The sequence below is a fragment of the Simochromis diagramma genome, unplaced genomic scaffold (genome assembly GCF_900408965.1).
Source record: "Simochromis diagramma unplaced genomic scaffold, fSimDia1.1 OVJJ01000705.1, whole genome shotgun sequence".
Classification (NCBI taxonomy): domain Eukaryota; kingdom Metazoa; phylum Chordata; class Actinopteri; order Cichliformes; family Cichlidae; genus Simochromis; species Simochromis diagramma.
In genome coordinates, this window is record NW_024387448.1 from 5,504,999 (window position 1) to 5,526,304 (window position 21,306).

A 21,306-nucleotide genomic window follows, 5' to 3' on the forward strand; every position below is an offset into this window, starting at 1 on the left:
ACACAATTCTTCAGTTTACCTTTATCATGTCATGCATACTATTACAGTAGACATGGGTTTTCCATAGATTGTACATTAACTATTCACCTTAACTACTGAATTTTTTTTTTTTTTTTAAATTAGTTTGGTTTCTTCTTTTGTCAATGGGGCATGAACTTTTCAAGTTGTGAAGCAGGTTCCTATAATTGGATGTCATAGCCATGTCACTGCATCATGTGACTAGGAGGTGTGATTTCAGTTGCAGATGAGCTGACTGCATAATTGTCTGATGTAGAGCTGGTGTGCTTGAAAGCTATTATTTTTGTGGAGTAACAAACTGGCAGCCCTGGAGTGTTTTCTGCTTGTTTTTAAGCTCAGCAGTTATCACCTTAATGGGGATGTGTCTGTGTAAGCCAAACAATAAATGATTCAGGATAGTTATTAGTCTATTGGCATTTTTTTTTTTTTTTTTAAGCATTGTAACTGCCGGTTAAACAGGTGAATACACTCCAGCCTCATTCTGTGCGAGTTTCCTGAAAATACAATGTTGAGAATCTTCAGCAGAATTATGGTAAGCAATTCAGTGTAGTTGTTTAGGATTTATCTTACTGAAGTCATAACAAAAGCCCATTACCTTGTATTCATAAATATGTGTGGTTTTATTTGTTTTTTGTTAACGTAATAATTAACAGAAGCAATTTCTTCATGTTTTAACCAAATGAATGCTAGTAAAAGTCTCAGGATTTATTACCTGATCTTCTTTTATTCTATATTCATGTATTTTTGTCTTTCTGTCTCCCAGGTGAAGTTGGGGAAGATGAATCCTCCAGACCAGGTCAGATCTTATCAGTTAGTGAAGCCTGTACGAGTGATTCTTATTAGTGACAGATACTTGAACCAGCAGAAGGGACTTCCCAGGGTACCTGTCCCCCCTCTGCGGAAAACATGTGAGGGCTACCTCAGTGCCCTGGAGCCCATAATAGAAGAGGATGAGTGGAAGCGAGCGAAACAGCTGGTTGAGGCCTTTATGAAAACAGGAGGGGTTGGAGAGGAAGTGCAGAGAAGCCTGGAGAGGAAAGCATGCAACACTGACAACTGGGTGAGCTCATTTACTGCCACTAAAGAGGTTCAAGTTGCAGTGACCAGACATAGGGAACTGACTGAAAATGAATGATCATGTTATAGGGAAGGAAGAAGATGGAATTAAAAAGGTCTCAGGTAGGATCGGTCAGAACAAAAAACATCAGGCCTTATTCATTAGTAAAAATAGAAAAGTACTATAGAAATGCTATTCCAGAGGACTATACTATGAAGAAATTTCAACATACCCAGTCTTTCTTTATATGGCTTCACAAAACCTAAAAACTGCAGGCAGCAATGAAGAGTACTGATAATTAAATGTATTGTGTCAAACAAAGCAGCTCTGTTTCAGAACGTTTGGTAACTGAAAACCACTGTGATTGAAAAGTTGAAATGAATCTTTATTGGTCTTATTGATTAACAATGTTGCATTAAACAGTAAAATGAAACACTGTTGCTGCAAATATGATGACGTAAATCCAAAAGAGAACTTGTTTTTTGATCATTGCAAGTGGGGAAATAATTCATTAAGGGAAATTTATATAAATCTGTCTTACTGCTCACTGTGCTTCAAGTGCTGCCATCAGTTTCTAATCTGACAGCTGCTCATCAGAGTTTTGAAACTTAAATGTTTATATGCATCGGGTTAAAGTTTACTCTGTGTGTTTAAGTCTGACACTGTCCCACAGCCTGATTTGGAAACTAGTTTATCACTAACAAAGTGAAATTGAGTGAATGCTATTCACAAACAGCAGCAAAAGTAATATTTAGTCTAGAAGTAATATACATTAATCATAATATTTTTGGTTTATAAGTGTTTTTATAAAATATAATTCTTTGACTGTCTTAAGTGAGCTGTGGTACTGCACTCAATTAATTTAAAAAATGTGATTTGATGTATAATTTGTCTGTTTGCCCTGAGCCTTATCATTAAAGGCAATGGCAGAATGTACAGCTGTAGTTATAGTAATTGATGAAAATACTCCAATTACAGAAAATGGTGTAAATTTGTCAAGAACTGCAGATAGAGTGGGAACACTTAAATGAAATTTTGCAACATCTTAGAAACTCAAGTGATGACACAAATTTTTATCAGCTGCTTTCTGCAGGATTAACTAACAGCCTGCTACTGTGTGTAGACGACAGACCTGTGGGGGAAGTTGGAATACTTTGGGAACCGGAGGCCTGTGGTGATTAACGCAAATGTCCCGATTGCGTGTCCTCGACTGGACTTCAGGGATAAACAGGGACAAATTAGGTAAACCAACACACACTCTTACACAAAAAATGATACCTTGTATATGTGTTTATAGCTTTTTAAAACAACTAACATGTTTTGTTTTTGTTTTTTTTGGGGGGGGGGGGTTGCTGCTTAGGTGTGCAGCCAAACTAATAGTAGCTCTTTTGGAATTTAAGACAACCATTGAAAAGTGAGTACCAGAATCAAATTAATGTTTAATTAATTAATCTCCAGAGATCTAAGATGCCATAGTGCAGTTAACAAATCATGCTCACAGGACATTTTGAGAATAAATAATGAGGAAACTGATCTCACCTGAGCATGAAACTATTAGTCGGTAAAATTAATTAGGGAGCCTCTGAAACTGTCTGTTTTGTAAAAATGCCTGTAATAACTAAAGTTCTAATTCCATCAAAATGTTCCAAAAGACACCAAAACTAGAAAAGTGGTTAAGAGATCAGTTTAGTAGTTTTTGGTACTTGTGTATTGCCTCTATTTTTCAGCCCACCTCGGTTTACTGATGGAGGCTGTGTCTTTCACAGTGAAACATTACCAGCTGAGAATCTGGGAGGGAAACCTCTTTGTATGGAGCAATATTCCCAGTTGCTGTCAACCTGCCGCATCCCAGGTCTGGAGAGGGACTCGGTGGTGTTCCATGCCAAGATCGGCAATCCACCCAAACACATCACAGTGGTATATAACTCTCAGGTGAGATGGGTTTTTTTTTTTTTTTGGTTTTTTTTTTTTTTTTTTGCACAACATATTACCAGAGGCTTTGTGGAGATATTACCAGAGCCAAAGCTGTGGTAAAAGCATAATGCGGTTATTTCTGTCCTGGATGCAGTATACACTTTGCCATTGTGCTTTTGTGGAATGGAAATAAAAGTAATGTTTATATCCACGCTGTAGACTGTGCCACTCTTCTCCTCCTCCTCTGAGACAAAATGAAATCGGCTGATTGGACTCTATGGCAAGCGAGCTAACAATTCCAACAAACTGAACTACTGGGATTCTCTATTCTTATCCCTAATGAGAGTGGGCCAACATATTAAAGTCTATGGGTTAAGAATGGGATATCACTCAAATTCACACGGATGAGTGATTAGTTTACTGTGTATAAGGAAATGGGTGAAATGAGCACACCCTTTTTAACAAGACATTTAATTATTTGCTTGAATATTGTAGTGTAGCGAGTAACATCTTCACAGGTTTGTTACCCCTGGCTATTGACTTGCGAAAACACTGTACTATATAATGTTAGCTTAATATTTGCTCTATAAACACTACTCGTGACCTACAAAAAAACAGTCAAATGGATTCCATTTCTCACGCATACCCTATCTTTGCATGGTCTTTATTCTCCCTTGCTCAAAGGGTATTTTTCTTCCTCTTCTTGTCCTCCACTACCATGTCCAGTTGATAAGCCATCACCAGTTTGTCTGTCTGTATCTGGAAGTCCTACAGGATCTTAGCTTGGTCAATCTCAATAATACACCCTACTGTTATGTGCTGGATTGTCTCAGGGGCATCTTTGCACAGCCTGCACCTGGGGTTTTTACCTGGTGTGGTAGACCCAGCCTCTATGGATCTTGTGCTGAGAGCTTGTTCCTGTACTGCCATTAGAGGTGCCTCTGTGCCATCCTTCAGTCCAGTTTTTTTCCAGCCACTGGTAGGATTTCTTGATGTCAGCCACTTCCTCTATCTGCCAGTGGTGCATACCGTGCAGGGGCCTATTCTTCTACAATGGTTCTTCTCCTTGCACACAGTTGACGTCGGTGGCATCAACTGTTGATGCCACCATCTCATGTACCCTCTTCCGCTGAGGTTACTTTCATAGTAGTATTCCAACAGTTCCCTAGCACCTGATGTGGTCCTTACTAATCCAGCCAGTATGGCTTCAGTTATCTCTCCCTCTCACTCATAACCAAAGCAGATTGGTTAGCACCTGGGGCCTAGCCTGGCGACCCTTATTGAATACAGTCCCCCTGGTCAAAAGTTGAACCCCAGATAGGAAGAGAGAGTTTGCCAGAGATGACAATCCAAGCAAACCAAGTGGAACCCAAGTCAATTCTCCTCTCTGCAGACACTGTTGAACACTACCTGAAATGTTTGAAAGAGTAGCTGAAGAACTCTTTGCTGTTGGCCAAAGGAGTGGGCTGTTCACCTAGTCCCACTACCCAAATGTAAGGCATGTAGTGCTGAGTTGGACGGGAAGCATGTGCTCAGTAATGCTATAAATCTGTGTCCTCCCTTTGAATCAGTTCTTTGTGGTGGAGGTCTACCACAATGATGGGACTCCGCTGACAGTTGATCAGCTTTGTGTTCAGATGGAGAGCATTTGCACCTCCACATCAGAGACTAACACGGAGCCTGTCGGTATCCTCACCACCCTGGATCGTGACTCTTGGAGCAAAGCATATCTCAGTATGAAAGGTAAGGCCAAGCTTAGCTTTAACTCAGATTAAACTAATGAAAAAAGTGTGTGACATAAAGTGGTCAACAGTAACTGATCTTGGCAAAGAAGGGTAATCTGCATTCTCTATGATGTGATGAACCAGAAAATAACACAAACATTTTTGGCATCTATTTCATCCTAGCACATCATCGTTATTCTCTGCAACCTTGGTGAGCTTGGCTAAGTGCACATCATGGTGCTGCAGGTTCTAATGGGAGACCCAGCTAGTTTGCAGTGGATCTCAGCTAATTATTACAACAACACAATTTACAGGTTACAATTACAGAGTTACAAAAGACTATTATCAGCCTGGCTAGCTGGTAAATAAAACATGTGAATGGAAGAGCCAAAGCTAGCTTGTTAACAACAACTGAATTTGTAAAATGAAGCAAGAGGATTTTCCTTAGTAAATTAAAAAAAAAAAAAAAATAGAAAAGAGGAAAAAAAAAGATTACAAGTCAAACTTCTAGACTTGGGCAGCCATCAATACTGCACACCCCAGGGTCCTATCCTAAAAGGACAACACTGAAATAACACTCGATAAACAAAGTTTAAAAAAAGGCACTTTTTCATTGTAAGTACCCTATGATAGTGGAGAAAACATCAGAGAATCCTCCCTTAGCAAGTGCTTGCTGACAATGGGAAGGAAGACCTACTATTTAACAGGAAGTAACCTCTGGCAAACCTAGCCCAGCAATTGAAAGGAAACCTTTTTCTCCCACTTGTGCCCAAAATATCTTTGTTTTGATAAACAGAGTTCATGACACTGGGTGAGGGCTAGAAAATCAAGTGTAGACTGAATTCTTTGCTTTCACTGTCAACTCTTTGTCATAATTCGCTACTAATCTAGTGATCTGTTTCACTCCATCTTGACAACACTTGAGAACAGAATCTTTAGATATTTGAACTCAACTCAAATCTAAATTGCTCCTCCTGTGTCTCTAGTTCAGTGAATCAGTCTTAGCCTCTTTCCAACACTCTGGAGTACACTTTTCCAGGAAGGCTGAGCAGTGTGATATTCTTCTCTATAAATTAAGAACTTGCTTTAGAATCATTTTCCACAAAGTCCAGAATGATCAGCCCCATCACAGCTTAAATATCATACTACCATGTTTTCAACTACAGGCTTATTTGCTGTAGAACCAGCTCCTATTCAGGAGAAAGATCCACTCCAGTTTTAAGATTGGATGTCAGAGATTCAATTTTTATAAAACTTGACCCTGAACCATGCTTTAGTTATGCTGGTAGAGGACCTCCTACACCATCAGTACCCATGCCATTATTGGATTGGCATGGGAGGAAGAAAAAAATACAAGAGGTAAAATCTTTTAAAATGCTCATCATATCCACTCAGCATTTTCATTAAAAGAATATATAACAAATTCTCACCAGATGCCATGTTTACTGTTTAATTAATGAATATTTCACAAATTGTAACAATTACTTCAACAAAATCTTTCGACCAGTAATTTTGTATATTCAAAGGTATTTTATTGTTAAACCAAAATGTCTCATTTAGGATGAAAAATGCACCAAAGAGGAAACTTTGGTGCATTTTAAAATATGTGTGACCTTGGACGTGCATATGAACATACTATTTAATAAGAAGGTGCCCCTATTTTTGCATTACAAACGCTGAGGTTGGGTGGGGAAGAGCATGCTGAGCACTTCTCTAGTTGGTGAGTGTGTTTTATGAATGTATGGATAAATAGATCAACCAATTCCTACACCCCTGGTCACGCTAGTAAAAAAGAGACAAGAAAAGGAATGATGGCGATGTTAACTGTCTTGATGCATGCCCAATTATCCAAGTAAGGTTAGGGAAGCCTGCAGTCAGATGAGAAGTCACTTGGATGACTAAATGTTTCTCCCGCTGAAAACGGTACCTTCAGGTGAACAGAATTAACTTTCTGGGGCAATGTTAACCCCTTTTTTTTTTTTTTTTTTTTTTTTGCGCACATAAGTGAGGGGTGAAATTGTATAGTGTACTTGCCTTTGTGTATTTGCATGTGTACCTGTGACTGCTTCATGCGGTCTTTGATGGAGACGCTCTGTCATAGCAAGATCTGTTAAACTGTTAAAAATCATTGGGTTTGGTTGGTTTTGTTTTTTGTAGATCAAACAAACAAAGAATCACTGTCAGCCATTGAAAGGAGCATCTTCACATTGTGTTTGGATAGAGCCATACCTCGAGAGTCTGACAAGTACGGCACATGTGATTTCCACCTAATAACACATGGAAGAGGCAGCCAGTGGAATAGTGCCAACCGCTGGTTTGACAAGTCACTGCAGGTGAGAAACAACCTGCCTGAAGAAATGGATGGTTATGTGGTATTTTGTGTGGGGGGGGGGACAGAAATTCCCAACTGGCTCCCCTCAGTCACCTGATATTCATTAACTTATTTAATGGGCAACATGGAGGTTCAGTGGTTCACTGTTGCCTCACAGTAAGCAGTTACTGGTTTTCCAATCCATTATCGGCTCGTTGAAACATCGCGGCAAAAGGTCGAGGGAAAGCACCGAGTTTTTTAAATAGACTAACAATGAGGCGGCGTTGTTGCTGCCAGTAACACAACAGTACAAAGTTGCCAAAGCGAGTGAGAATTAAATAATTTGAAGAAAAGCTATCTGAAGCATGTACAAACTGATACAAATCTTTAATAGGGCTGTCAAAATTGAGAGCAAACAAAACAACTGCTGTATAATGCCCTCCGCTATCTTTTTTTTTTTTAATTGGTCACATGCCTCCATCACATGACTAAAATGCGTCATCATTTTAGAAAGTCTGCGTTTTTAAGTGTCCACGCGGGACAGCTCCGTTTTGAAATGTATGCGTTTTCGAGAGGGTTTTCAAAACGCTGCGTTTTTCTTTGGGGAAAGCGCCGTGGACGGGAGGCCAAAACGGAAAGAAAACAATGCGTGTACGTGTGGACATAGCCGTCTGCCTTAGGTATGAGTGTGAATTGTTCTCACTCTGTGGCTGCTGGAATAGGCTTCAGCCCCCCCTGCAACCCTGAATTGGATATTTAGAAGAAAATGAATGAATGAATGAATTTACTTTAGTATACTTAATGAAGCCATCCAAAATGTTGTCTTTGTAGGTGGGTGGGTATTTTCTTATACAATTTCTTATTAAAATTGTGTAGAAATGAGTTGAAATCTATGCTTGTAATTGCTTTTTTGTCTTCCTGCTACTTCTATCAGTCAATAAACACTAGTGACCCATGCATACATAACTGTGCAACAGCATTGGCTCCACTATGTTTGAGGACTGATGTGAAATGTTTCAGACGATGATGAGCTGTTCCTTTCCTTCTCCATGCTGTTTTCTTCCAGTTATTCTAGTTTATACAATAAGGTGCAAATCACTGGTTAAACTGGAAAAACTTAAGAATAACCTTCTGTATTTACATACATGAAGGGATCTCTTGATTGTATACTTAACCACATCATTACTCGAGAAGGTCAAGGAAAACCCTTTATACAATGTAGCTAAAGAGAAAAATTCAGTGTTCATTTTATTTCGTGGCCTTTTACTCTATTCACTTATTTTGCTATCTTTCTGCCTTTAAAAAAACCCCCAGAAGACCCGTGTCTTGCAATGTAAGTTTAAGTTACATTTTTGTAATTAAAAAGTTCAAAAATGTTACAGTACAGCGACTTGACTCATGTAGATATCATGGTGTACCTTTTCATCTGTTTTAGTTGACTAAAATGTTTTTGTTTTTTTTCTCCTCTGTTGTATTCCTCTATACCCGAGGTATGTCCAGCAGACATTCCTGGTTTCTAAGTAAGAAAGTAGTTCTTCAAATTCCTGAATTATCTGCTAGGTCTCTGAGTATGTGCTATCCCCCCCCCCCCCCCCCCCCCCCCCCAAAAAAAAGAAGATTTGTTTCACTGCACAAACGTGTGTAAAGCAGCATATTTGTGGGGTATGTTAGTTTCTAATCCACAACCATTTAGTGACAGGTAGGATCATAAAAATTGCAAATATGGAGACAACACAATTGCAATTAAATCCCAATACTGTTTCTATCTTTCAGATAATTGTTGCAGAAGATGGGTCGTGGGGTTTAAATCTGATTCATATTGTTGCTGATGGTACAGTTAGTATGGCCTTAACTGACTATCTTGTCGCATCCATGTAAGTGGAACCAAATTGTTTTTCGGTTATGTAGATTTAGGCTTTTTCTTTTGTTATGACATTACTGAAAATTCAGATGTTAAATTTTAAAATCATTACATGGCATTAACGCAGATGTATGGTTTTCGTGAATCACACAATTTGGGTATATGTATGTATTTATGTGTGGAAGGTATGAATGAATTTAATTGTTCACGCCTGGGCTATGATCACTTGGCTGTGCAAACATCACCTCCTTCATGACTTAAGGATTATAGGAGGGCACATGCTCTGTTTGTTTGGCATACTGTATGGTGCCTTTGGTTTGTTACGTCATGTGATATTGTTCCACCAAATGTATTTGCCCTCATTTTTGAAACAGGAAGAAGCCAGAGATGAGGCAAGCTTCCATTCTGCCTTTACCTATGCCCCAGAAACTACACTTCGATGTCACCCCTGATATCAAAGAGATCATTGAGCAGGCTAAAAGGAGCATGGACAGGTGAGTACATAGCACTTTTAAATTGTTCAATATGGCTCATGTTGAACAAACATCTGCACATCTGGCACGAAAAGACTGTCATCCACTAACAAAGCTAGGACTAAGGCATGGCTATTGGAGCAAATAAAACATTTGGTTATATGTATGAAAAGAATATGGTTAAAGGTTATATTGCACTTAGAAATGATGTTGAAAAACAAAATGGGATGTTACACACAACACATCTTGTGTGAGTTTTAAAATAAATTTCACAACACAAAGCAACAAATGTGTTCAAAATTGAATACATTGTGGTATTTTTATTGTGTTGGTGTAAACCTGTCCTTCATAAAACTCAAGTGAGCTACAAAAAAGTGGCTTTTGGTCTTGCTGCATAAAAATCTCAATGTATGTAAAGCACCCAATTAATAGATGTGAATACGTTCAGGTTTTCTGTAATTAGAATTAATAGTGTGTAATATATCCCTGACCTTTATTACAGTTTGTTACCACAAGTCAAGTATCAACAAAGTGCCTAACCATAATCTCGCCTCGGGCACCAAAATGGCATTTGTGTGTATTCAATGGTTACTTGTGTTTGACACAGTCTGTTATTGCATCTGTATAATTTTGTTCCATTCCTCCAACTACAGAAACATCCAAAACTTTGATCTGAGTGTTATGGTTTTTGACCACTTTGGGAAAAATTATCTGAAGGCCCACAACATGAGCCCTGATGCTTTCATCCAAATGGCCATACAGCTGGCCTACTACAGGTGAAATCCTGAAACCTCATGGAGAATGAGATGTGTATGCAGAATGTTGTCAGATCTGACAGACAGATAAGCAGCTTTTACTAGAATGTTTCACACATGGAGATATGTGAAATAACACTCCCTGACATGAGATGTCTAGCTTGTTCATAGTTTATAAGCACTTTGTGGGGCATCCCAATCTCTCCAATGTATTTCATATGGTATTTAAAATTCTGGCATTTATAGTGAAGAAAAACTGCTGTGATCTCAGCCAGTATGCTTACATTAGCCCAAAGGAAGGAGGAATTACTACATTGCAGAGCCAGTATTTCTCTCATGAGTCAGTAAGTTTTAGAACTTTGTTGCAACGCAGTTTATGGAAAATCTTTCTCTCCCTTCTCTTGACAGGATGAATAAGCAGGTCTGTGCATCATATGAAGCTGTCAGCCAGCGAATGTTCAGGCGTGGACGTGTGTCCCTACTGCTTTCGACGACAAGTGTCTCAGCTGCCTTTGTCAAGGCCTTTGATGACCCTCAAAAGCAGGTCTGGCAAGATGGGTAACATTAAATCCAACTCTTACAATCAGGTTCATAAATATCTACACAGGGACAGTTGTTGTTTGTAACTTTGAGTGTGTACAGCACTAAAGTGGAGTAAGTCAAGATATGACTAAGTGTAGATTTTCAGGTTTACTTTAATTGAAAGGTTGTTAATGAAAGTAATTGCATCAGCTATTTACCATTTGTTATGCAGGGGTTAAAGGGGTGCCTGTAGATCAGGAGGTAGAACAGGTCATCAACTATAAGTGGAAAGTTAGTAGTTTGATTTCTGACTGCTCCAGTCTGCATGCCAAATAGAATAGAAAAGCACTTGGGCACAGAAAAAAGTGCTTGAATGAATGGGTATGAATGAGGGATGTTATGTAACATGTGAGTAGAAAAGCACTATATAAGAAACAGTTCATTTGTCTTAACAGAGGAAGAATTTGATCGCTGACTTTAGTTGCCTTTAAGCATGTTGAGCTATGTGCTACCGTCACTTACTTCCACATCTCTTACAACCTCATTCTTAGTTGCCTGTTGATACTCGTGCTTTTTGGTTGTTTTTTTTTCCTCCATAATATAAACCTTTATTTCATACTTACAGATGTACAGTTAAAACAATGTTGTCATTCTCAGCTCAGTATTTGACACAGTTTGTGTTTGGGTCAGAGTACCGAATGATCCACAGAGGATGCCATCGCCCACGTCCTACACACCACTCTCAGCCATGTGGATAAGAAACAGGGTAACTATGTGCGAATGCTGTTTGTTGATTACAGTTCAGCGTTTAACACAGTAGTGCCCTGCAGACTGCTCACAAAGCTGAGGGAACTGGGACTTAACAGCCGTCTGTGTGCATGGGTGTTGGACTTCCTCACTGGCAGAACTCAGGTGGTGAGGGTGGGCAGGTGCTTCTCCAACAGCATCACCATCAACACAGGAGCACCTCAGGGATGTGTCCTCTCGCCACTGTTCTACTCCCTCTACACTTCAGACTGTGTGACCACCCACGGCTCCAACACCATTGTGAAGTTTGCTGACGACACAGTGGTGTTGGGTGCCATCTCCAACAATGATGAGGCGGCCTACATGGATGAAGTGAAGAATCTGGCATCGTGGTGCCAGGACAACCACCTCCAGCTGAACGTCAGCAAGACCAAGGAGCTGGTGGTGGACTTCAGAAGGGGTCAGCACAGAGACTACAAGCCCATTATCATCAATGGAGCTCCAGTGGAGAGGGTGCAGTCCTTCAAGTATCTTGGTGTCCACATCTCCTCAGACCTGACATGGGCTGCCCACATTCAGGTCCAGACCAAAAAGGCTAGGCAGCGCCTGTATCACCTACGACAACTGAGGAAGTTCAGGGTCTCTCCAAAGATCCTCAGGATTTTCTATACAGGCGCTGTGGAGAGCATCCTCACACAGAACATGACATCGTGGTTTGGGAACAGCTGTGTGAAGGACCAAAAAGCTCTCCAGAGAGTGATCCGTAGAGCAGAACGCTGCTGCAGGATTGCTCTCTCCCCGCTTCAGGACACCTACACCAGGAGATGCCAGACTAGAGCAGCGCAGATACTGAAGGACCCGTCCCATCCTGGCAACAAACTGTTCCAACTTCTGCAATCTGGTAGAAGGTTCCGCATCTTCCGGGCAAGGACAGAGAGACTCAAGAGGAGCTTCTATCCCCAAGCCATCCGTGCCCTAAACACACACACCCGCCCTCTCACATCATCTATAATTGACTGAGACAGGACTCTCTTCCAGACACTCTAAACCAAGGCACAATGTACATTCCAAATTCCTTTAATTTTAAATATGTTTATATTGTCTATCCTGTAAAATAGTCAGATGTCTATTCATATTAATGTACAGAATTCACCTGCTTGCTGCTGCTACTGCACACTCACCCAGTGTATATACTATATGTGTGTGTGTGTATGTTCTTCCTCTACACCCCCCCCCCCCCCCCAATGTTTGCACATGTCGAGGAGCGTGTCAGGCTACATTTCACTGTGTGTTATACTTGTATAACTATGCATGTGACAAATAAAGAACCTTGAACCTTCTGCACAGCAGTTCACCAGACTTCATCTTTCTGTTTTACACAGAACACGGAGAAGATTGATCTGTTGGAAAAAGCCATAAAAACACACAAAGAGAATATTAAGGCGGTGAGTATCATTTACAACATTTAGTTCTTCAGTTTTGTGGAGTTTATATCTTCTGGCAGCAACTGTTCTCTCATATACTCTGAATTAGTTTAAATTTTCACTCTTGCATGTTGCTCTATCAAATAAAAATGTGTTAAAGTATAATAATAACCTATTCCATCAGTCTTCAAAGGTGTGACAGTGAAAATATCTGACAACGAAAAAGAACTCTAGAGAAGCAAAGAAGACCTGTGTACCTACACAGTTGAATAGTGGGAGCATGGTATACCAATGTACTGATGTGCACCACTGCTTTGGTGGGAAAACTAGACGGGTCTTACATCAATCTTAGAAAATGGAGTAGATGCAACTATACTATATTACTCACCTGCCTTCACACGTATTGAATTTGAGTGACATCCCATTCTTAATCTATTAACATAATGTTGCCAGCCTTTTGCAGCTTTAACATCTTCAACTCTGCTGCAAAAGCTTTCCACAAGGTTTAAGAGTGTGTTTATGGGAATTTCTGACCATTCTTTTAGAAGCGCATTTATTATCTGGAAGTCCAACTCCTGAAAAACAACCCCTCGCCATTATCCCCCCCGCCACCAAATTTTACACTTGGACAGTGCAGTCACACAAGTACCGTTCTTCTGGCAACCATGAACCACTGGCAACCACTGGCTTGGCGAACTCAAAAGGGTGATTAATCACTCAGTACTCTAGAGTCCAGAGGCAGTGTGTTTTACACACCCCTGTCAATGCTTTGCATTGCCCTTGTTGATGTAAGGATTGACTGCAGCTTCTCAGCCTTTCAAACCTATTTAATGAACTTATTTAATCATATTGTAATTTTGTAGATTTTCAGATTTGAATTCAATGAGATTGCTGCAAATATTCATCTAACGAGAATGAATATAAAGCTGGCATGATTGAGGAAGTGTTTTTGTTTGATTGTTAGATAATGTTGAATATTCACATCACTTCAAAAAATTGTAAATGAATACACAGTGTGACTGCATTAATAGAACTACAAAGTGTGTACTTCACAGTGCTACTGACAAGGTCAGAACAATAGTGGGCTATTTAACTACTAAGCAACAGAAAGTGTTTCTGTGCACAACTGCATGCAGTGCCTGTAGTTGGTGATGGAGCCACCACTTATTTTCATTCTTGTCCTTGTACCTAACCCCCCCCCCCCCCCCCCTCCTTTTTTTTTTTTTTTTTTTTTTTTTTTTTTTTAATAAACATCCCTTAACATTGACCTATAAACCATTTAAGTATACTCTATATATAAACCACACTCATCTACACATAATAGAGAACTAGGCCAAGATCCTATTTTAAATTGGGTTAGGGGTTGCAATGCATAACTTGGTCCTGTGTCTTTAATCTTTAATTAAAGATATGAGTGTGACAGACATGTAATAGTATCCCAAAGAGTTGTTGGTTAAATATGTAGTATTTTTCTTTTCTTACAGGTAATTGGAGGACATGATATTGTAGCCCATATCATTGCTCTCAGATTGCAAGCTGTTGAGAATAAACTCCCCATGCCTGACATCTTCAGAGACATCTCATACAAAAAAATCCTCAACTACCAATTCGCCGCAAGTCAGGTAAAAACACATTGATGTTGCTTTGTTTATGTTGGTGAAGGGCTTATAGGTAAAACTGATATTTCTCACTAACACATGCATGTGATTATTATTTTTTTTTTTTGATTTTGATTTTATTGATTAGCATTCAAATTCAAATCTCAGTGAAAACAGTGGAAAAAAAACAAACAAACAAACAGTGAAAACAGAACAAAAATCTACCATAAAGAAAGAAAGCATGAGACAAGGCTAATCAAAAGGTATTGGCTGAAGCATTTGCTTATTACGCCAACCCTTTTCACAAAATATCTTTTTGTATGCAGCTCCTGTACACAGGGCTTGAAGAAAATAATAAAACAAAGCAAAAACCAAACAAACAAACAAACAAAAAAAACAAAACAAAGAAAAAAAAAAAACTTTCCACCTTAGATAAGTAACTACATCAAAGCAAAAGAATCAAGAGGTTGTTTTTTTTTTTTCTCCTTTTTGCTCTTTTCATTCTTGATTTATATATTTTTCTATTACTCTATTTTTAAACATGTTTTTAAACAAGGAAAATGAACTACACCTTTTTAAATCACTGTCATAACTATTCCACAGGTTAACTCCTCTAACAGAAACATCTCTGCTTTATATTTGTCCTTATCTTGTTGTTTTTTTTTTTTTTTTTTTTTTTTTTTTAAAGAAATCTGTTCCCCTTAAGTCATATTGACTCTCTCTGACTTTGAACAGCTTCTGAGTACTGGGGCAAAGCAAGTTATTTTGTGCTTTATACATTATCTGTGCCATTTTATATTCAACTAAATCATAAAATTTCAGGGTATTCAGATTAATAAACAAAATGTTAGTTGGTTCTATATAGTTTGATTGGTTTATAATTCTTATAGCTTTTTTTTTTTTTGTAACTTGAAAATATGAAGAGTGTTCGTTTTATATGCATTACCCCATATCTCCAGACAGTAAGTCATATATGGAAGCAACAGAGTACAATAAAGTGTGTATAATGTTTTTTTTGTTCAGGACATGCTTTGTTTTATAGAGAATGGCAATGGTTTTTGACATTTTTGTTTTCACGTGGTTTATATGAGACTTCCAACTCAGCTTATCATCAATTATCACTCCAAGAAATTTATTTTCGTACACTCTTTCAATTTCAATTCCATTAACCCTTATTTTAGATACATTTTTCATTTGTCTAGTGCCAAAAATAATCAATTTTGTTTTCTTTATATTTAATGATAACTTATTTACATCAAACCAGTTTTTTAATATATTTAACTCCTTTTCCGCTGTAGTCAGAAGCTGTTCTAAGTTTTTACCTGAGCAGTACAGAGTGGTATCATCAGCAAACAATACACATTTTAACAGTTTGGAAACACTACATATGTCATTTATATATAATATAAATAATTTAGGGCCCAGCACAGAGCCCTGAGGAACACCACAAGTTACCTTCAACTGCTTAGATTTTACATTATTGAATTCGACATATTGATATCTTTCATCCAGGTAACTTTTCATCCACTTGTATGCTATCCCTCTTATGCCATATCTCTCTAGTTTGATCATTCTATATTAATGAATAATTGTATCAAACGCCTTTTTTAAGTCTATAAAAACACCAACAGTATATTCCTTATTATCTATTGCATTAGATATCCCTTCAACAAGTTCCATCACTGCCATTGAAGTGGACCTTTTCACTCTAAAGCCATATTGGTTATCACTTAGGAGATTATGCTTCTCAATATATTTATCAAGTCTATTAACAAATAACTTTTCTAAAATTTTTGAGAACTGTGGGAGTAGTGATATTGGCCTATAATTGGTAAACTGACATCTCTCTCCGTTTTTATGGATTGGAATAACTTTTGCTATTTTCATTTGTGAGGGAAACACACCAGTTTGAAAGGACAGATTACAAATGTATGCGAAAGGTTGCACTATATATTCTATAATACTTTTAACTAATATCATGTCAATACCAAAACAGTCAGTGGACTTTTTATTTTTAAATGTCTTCACAATGTTAATTATTTCTCTATGAGTTGCAGCACCAATAAACATGGAGGACACATTCTGAGTAATATGTTTATTTAGGTCGTTATTATTTCTTGACTCTGGAATTTCTTTTGCTAAATTAAAGCCAACATTTACAAAGAAATCATTAAATTCATTTGCAATGTCTTTAGTTTTATCAAGCACAATATCTTTATCTTTTTTTTAAATAATCTGGATAATTCTTATTTTTTGAGCCCTTTTTGATTATACTGTTTAATATCCTCCATGTTTCTTGTGTGTTACTTCTACTTTGCTCCAATAATTTGTGGTAATATTCTTTCTTACTTGTTCTTATAATATTTACTAATCTATTTTTATATAACTTGTACTTTATTTCAGCATCTTTTGTCCTCTGTTTTATGAATCTCTTATATAGATTATTTTTCTTTTTACATGCATCTTCTATCCCCTTTGTGATCCATGGCTTATTTGATCTGTGATGCTTTCTAGTGATTTTCATTAAAGGACAATGTTTTTCATATAGTGAAATTACAGTTGATAAGAATGCATCATACGCACTATTTGAATCTTCATTTGCAAAAACCTCATTCCAATTGTGTTCCTTTAAGTCCACCTGGAGGGCAGCAATGGCTCTTGTTGTTCTATGTCGTATCATATCAAATATTTGATTCTTTTGTTTAGTTTTAATCCCAAAATAATTTTGAAAAATTGCAAAAACAGGAAGATGATCGCTTATATCAGTTATAAGAAGTCCACCTACTATTTCATGGTCAATTTTATTTGTGAATATATTATCTATCAATGTAGCTGTATCAATTGTTATTCTACTTGGTTTTATAATTACAGGGAAAAGGGAGTTACTATACATTGTATTTATGAAATCTGTTGTTTTCTGATGTCCATTTGGGTTTAGCAAATCTATATTAAAATCACCACAAATTATTTGCACTTTTTTATCATTTAGGTTGCTAAACATAGCAGCAAGTTTTTCATTGAATATCTCAAGGCATGAACCTGGTGTCCTATAGATGCAACTTATAATTATATTGTTAGCTTTTTCAACATGAATTTCAATAGTGACACATTCCAATATGTTATCTATGGTGCTTGACATGCATTCAATCAGACTACATTTCAAAACTTTATCTACATATAAAGCAACACCGCCTCCTTTTTTATTCACCCTGTTCATTGTAAATAATTCGTATCCTTCCAGTCCCATTTCACTAACTTTCTCATTATCGAGCCATGTTTCTGATATTGCAATTATGTTAAACTTTTTTAACTTACTTAAACATTCTGTAATTTTAGAAAAATTTTTATACAGGCTTCTACTATTGAAATGTATGACCGACAATGCATTTGCCATTTTAATATTCACATTGAATTGGTCATCTGTATAGTACTCACAAGTATTATTGGTGTTATTGTAGAAGTGGGTATCTGGGTCAATGTTACTTTCAGGGTCATTCATGTTGTGCTCTGCATAGTTAAACGTTTTGAAGTTCGTTTTCTCAGCGTGTGTGGCAAAATAACCACCTTGACAGTCCTTTTCATAATCAAAGTCTTCCTCTTCAATATCTCCGAATGGAAACCTATAATCTGTGTCCAAACTTGTCATTTATGTGTTTTTGTTGTTGTTGTTTCCATTGTTTTTGAGCCATAAGGCCAGAAACACTTTCCATACCCATTGTTCATTATCCAATCGTCACTTTTCCAATAGATTCCATAGCAGATTCCTGATTATTTATATTGCTCTAAGTCTTTGAGTTCTCTTATCATCACAACTTTCGCTTCTTCGGGATTGCCATTTAGTCTTATCATTACTTTGCAGTTCCTCGTCCATGTCGCTTGTATCTTATTTTGTTTTCTCAGGCTGCGTGCCTGTCTTGCAATTTCAGCAGTCTTTTTCGTTAAATGTTCATTTAAATACACACCAGTCCCTTTTAGCTTCTTACCCTGTTTCAGTAACTCAATCTTTGTTTTGCGACTCACAAACCGAAGAATGATTGCTGGCTTTGTTTTACTGTCTTTTCTGGGGAGCGTGTGGCATGCTGCAATATGATGGCTCTGAATACTTACATTCTTCGTTTGAAGGAATTTTATCACTTGCTGTTCAAGCGTTTGCAGCTCCTCTACCGGGGCATCTTCACAGTCTTTACCTCCGCCAGCTGTTACTCTGGCGTAGGTTCGGTGTTGCGTCTCCAGACCACTTATGACTAAATCATCCATTCTTGTGTATTGTTCAAGGTCCTCGATTCGCCGTTCCAAGTCGTCTATTTTCTTGTCCTTGTTCTTTATGAGGTTTTTTAGTTGTTTTATTTCATCCATTAGGTCATGTAGCATACCTTGTTGTTTAGCCACTTTGCTCAGTTCATCAGACAGAATTAAGCGAATTGAATCTCCTCCAACTCCTCTTCAACTCCTGGGTTAGCTTTTTTAGGTGGCATTTGAAAATGGTGAGATTAGTATTTCCTTGTGATGGCCCGTTGAAGTCACTGTTGATTTACTTGTTGGTGCCTTGCTAGAGGAGCCTGGGCCCAGTGGCTGCTGGAGGATCCTGGGCCTGGTGGAGCAGGAGGATCCTGGGCCTAGTGACTGCTGGAAGAGCCTGGGCCTGGTGGCTGCTGGAAGAGCCTGGGCCCTGGTGGCCTGCTGGAGAGCCTGGGCCGGTGGCTGCTGGGAAGAGCCTGGCCTGGTGGCTGCTGGAAGAGCCTGGGCCTGGTGGCTGCTGGAAGAGCCTGGGCCTGGTGGCTGCTGGAAGAGCCTGGGCCTGGTGGCTGCTGGAAGAGCCTGGGCCTGGTGGCTGCTGGAAGAGCCTGGGCCTGGTGGCTGCTGGAAGAGCCTGGGCCTGGTGGCTGCTGGAAGAGCCGGAAGAGCCTGGGCCCGGTGGCTGCTGGAAGAGCCTGGGCCCGGTGGCTGCTGGAAGAGCCTGGGCCCGGTGGCTGCTGGAAGAGCCTGGGCCTGGTGGCTGCTGGAAGAGCCTGGGCCCGGTGGCGCAGGCCCAGGATTAAATAGCTACCCAGCAGAAGTCCTTGCAGGTCATTATGTCATGTCCAAAAAAATGTAACAATTATAAAAATCATCAGTTGTATGTGTCTACAGATATTTTAGTTATTAACAAAATTGGACATTTATTTAAATTTTCCTTCAAATTTCATTAAAAAAATACTCAACCAGTGGAAGTGTACTAAAGTGGAAGAAATCATCATTAAAGAAGACCCTTTGTAAAATTGTATAGTTTACATTTCTTTTAAACTCTGATATTGAACATAATATATAGAAGTCAGTTTGGAGTGTAAGACATCCATAAAACCCAACAGTGACTTCATACAGCAGAAAGACCCACAAACAACTGTGGATGGCTGCAGGGTGCAAGTATTCTCATGTCCATGAGAGCGATCATTTTTCTGCCCGATTCTTAATGTTGTATTAAAAATGAACCTTTTTATTTATGACTAGATTTCTTCACATTCACACAAAGATTTAAATTGGAAGAAATGTTTAAGTCATTGCAGCTCTTAAACATCTGACACTTTTAACATGACTGAATTAAAGTAGTAGTGCATTTTAGTTGCATCTCTAACATTTCATTTCACATCTTTTGTGGTGGGACTCACAATGTTATCTAAAGGTCTGTAAAGCAACGTTCTCACTTAAATTTCTCTTCACAAGGTGACATCCAATACCGGCTCTGTGGCAGTCCATCAGGTTGATGACAACTCTGGATACAGTTTGTGCTACAGTGTACATAACAGTCACTTCATCATTGAGATGGCAACTTCCAACACCCACAAGAGACTAAACACACGTCATCTGATCCAAAATATGAAGGATGCACTACTGGACATGAGGGCTTTGCTGGAGCAAGCTCCAAGAGCAACTTAAAAATCATCCATAGCTAAACTCTCACCTTATTTTTTGCATTTTCTTTTTTTTTATTATTATTATTTTTTATTTGAATGATTATTGAATTTTTTGAGGGGGTGGGGATTTCTCATCACTTCTTTGATTACTTGCTCAAAAATGTGAAATTCCATTCTAGATTTAAGTTTTGATCTTTTGTGAAACTTGCAGAGACCGGGTAGTCCTGTGAGTGATCTGTGGTAGGTGGGCTGGAGCAGGCAGTGTCATGGCACACATGCTGAACACAAAGACACAGCTGAGGAAAATCCTTACACAAAAAAACACTAGGTGTTAGTCTTGATTGTCACACCCCAATTTCTATGTGGATTTTATTTGAGAAATGAGTGCTGAGCTTGAAGCCTAAAGACTATTATTATTATTATTATTATTATTATTATTATTATGCTTCTGTAATAAAACACCAATTTCAAACATTAGCTGTCTGACTGAAGTTCAGTCATTTGGATGTAACTCCTTCCTATAGAGATGCATTGATGCAAATGTCTAAAAGTAGTTTGTCCAGGTTTTTAGACAAAGTGAATATTTTATTTCTTTTACAAAACTCAACTAAATTGTCTTTGCTTTGCAATCCAACCTCACTATGGCAAACTTTTGGACCAAAAAAAAATTTTTTTTTCTAGAGTGCATCTCTGGACATTGATAGCTATATTTAGCTAAGAGGACATCTCTCAGAGCACACAAGATTTTGAATTTTTTTCAAAGAATGAAATGACAATTCCTGCCTAAGGAATTAGAAATGGGCGGTAATGTAACATACAGGATACCAGCTGCTGTTAACCCTATAATGCCCTTTGTATCATATTTGATACATGAGTATCAGTTTCTGAGACCTGAGATCTCATCAACATGATCAATACTTGCCATAATTTCAAAATGTTATGGACAAAATTATTTTTTTGTCTAAAATAACATTGTTTACCAAAAAGTGCCAAAAACACCCGATGTATCAA

At 38.3% G+C, this 21,306-nt stretch overlaps 1 protein-coding gene across 4 annotated transcripts; it reads left to right on the plus strand.

Moving 5' to 3' along the window:
• Positions 1-133: 133 nt before the first annotated feature.
• LOC120722735 (carnitine O-acetyltransferase-like) lies at positions 134-20,865 on the plus strand. Of its 4 annotated transcripts, none has more exons than XM_040013856.1 (14): positions 135-550; positions 782-1,078; positions 2,199-2,317; positions 2,436-2,489; positions 2,842-3,007; positions 4,627-4,732; positions 6,871-7,046; positions 8,798-8,898; positions 9,260-9,379; positions 10,012-10,134; positions 10,522-10,657; positions 12,765-12,827; positions 14,291-14,428; positions 20,105-20,865. In XM_040013856.1, the coding sequence occupies exons 1-14, from the start codon at positions 524-526 to the stop codon at positions 20,315-20,317; spliced, it is 1,839 nt and encodes a 612-aa protein (XP_039869790.1). In that variant the 5' UTR covers positions 135-523; the 3' UTR covers positions 20,318-20,865. The 4 variants fall into 4 exon arrangements, with proteins under 4 accessions (XP_039869791.1, XP_039869790.1, XP_039869789.1 ...); XM_040013854.1 differs by having other exon boundaries at positions 136-550; positions 4,561-4,732; XM_040013857.1 differs by lacking the exon at positions 14,291-14,428 and having other exon boundaries at positions 134-550; positions 4,561-4,732.
• Positions 20,866-21,306: the final 441 nt, after the last annotated feature.

Coding starts and splice junctions, on each gene's coding strand:
- LOC120722735 (XM_040013854.1), top strand. CDS start 524: ATGTTGAGAATCTTCAGCAGAATTATG. Junction 551..781: donor GAATCTTCAGCAGAATTATG/GTAAGCAATTCA, acceptor TCTGTCTCCCAG/GTGAAGTTGGGGAAGATGAA. Junction 10,658..12,764: donor TTGATGACCCTCAAAAGCAG/GTCTGGCAAGAT, acceptor TGTTTTACACAG/AACACGGAGAAGATTGATCT.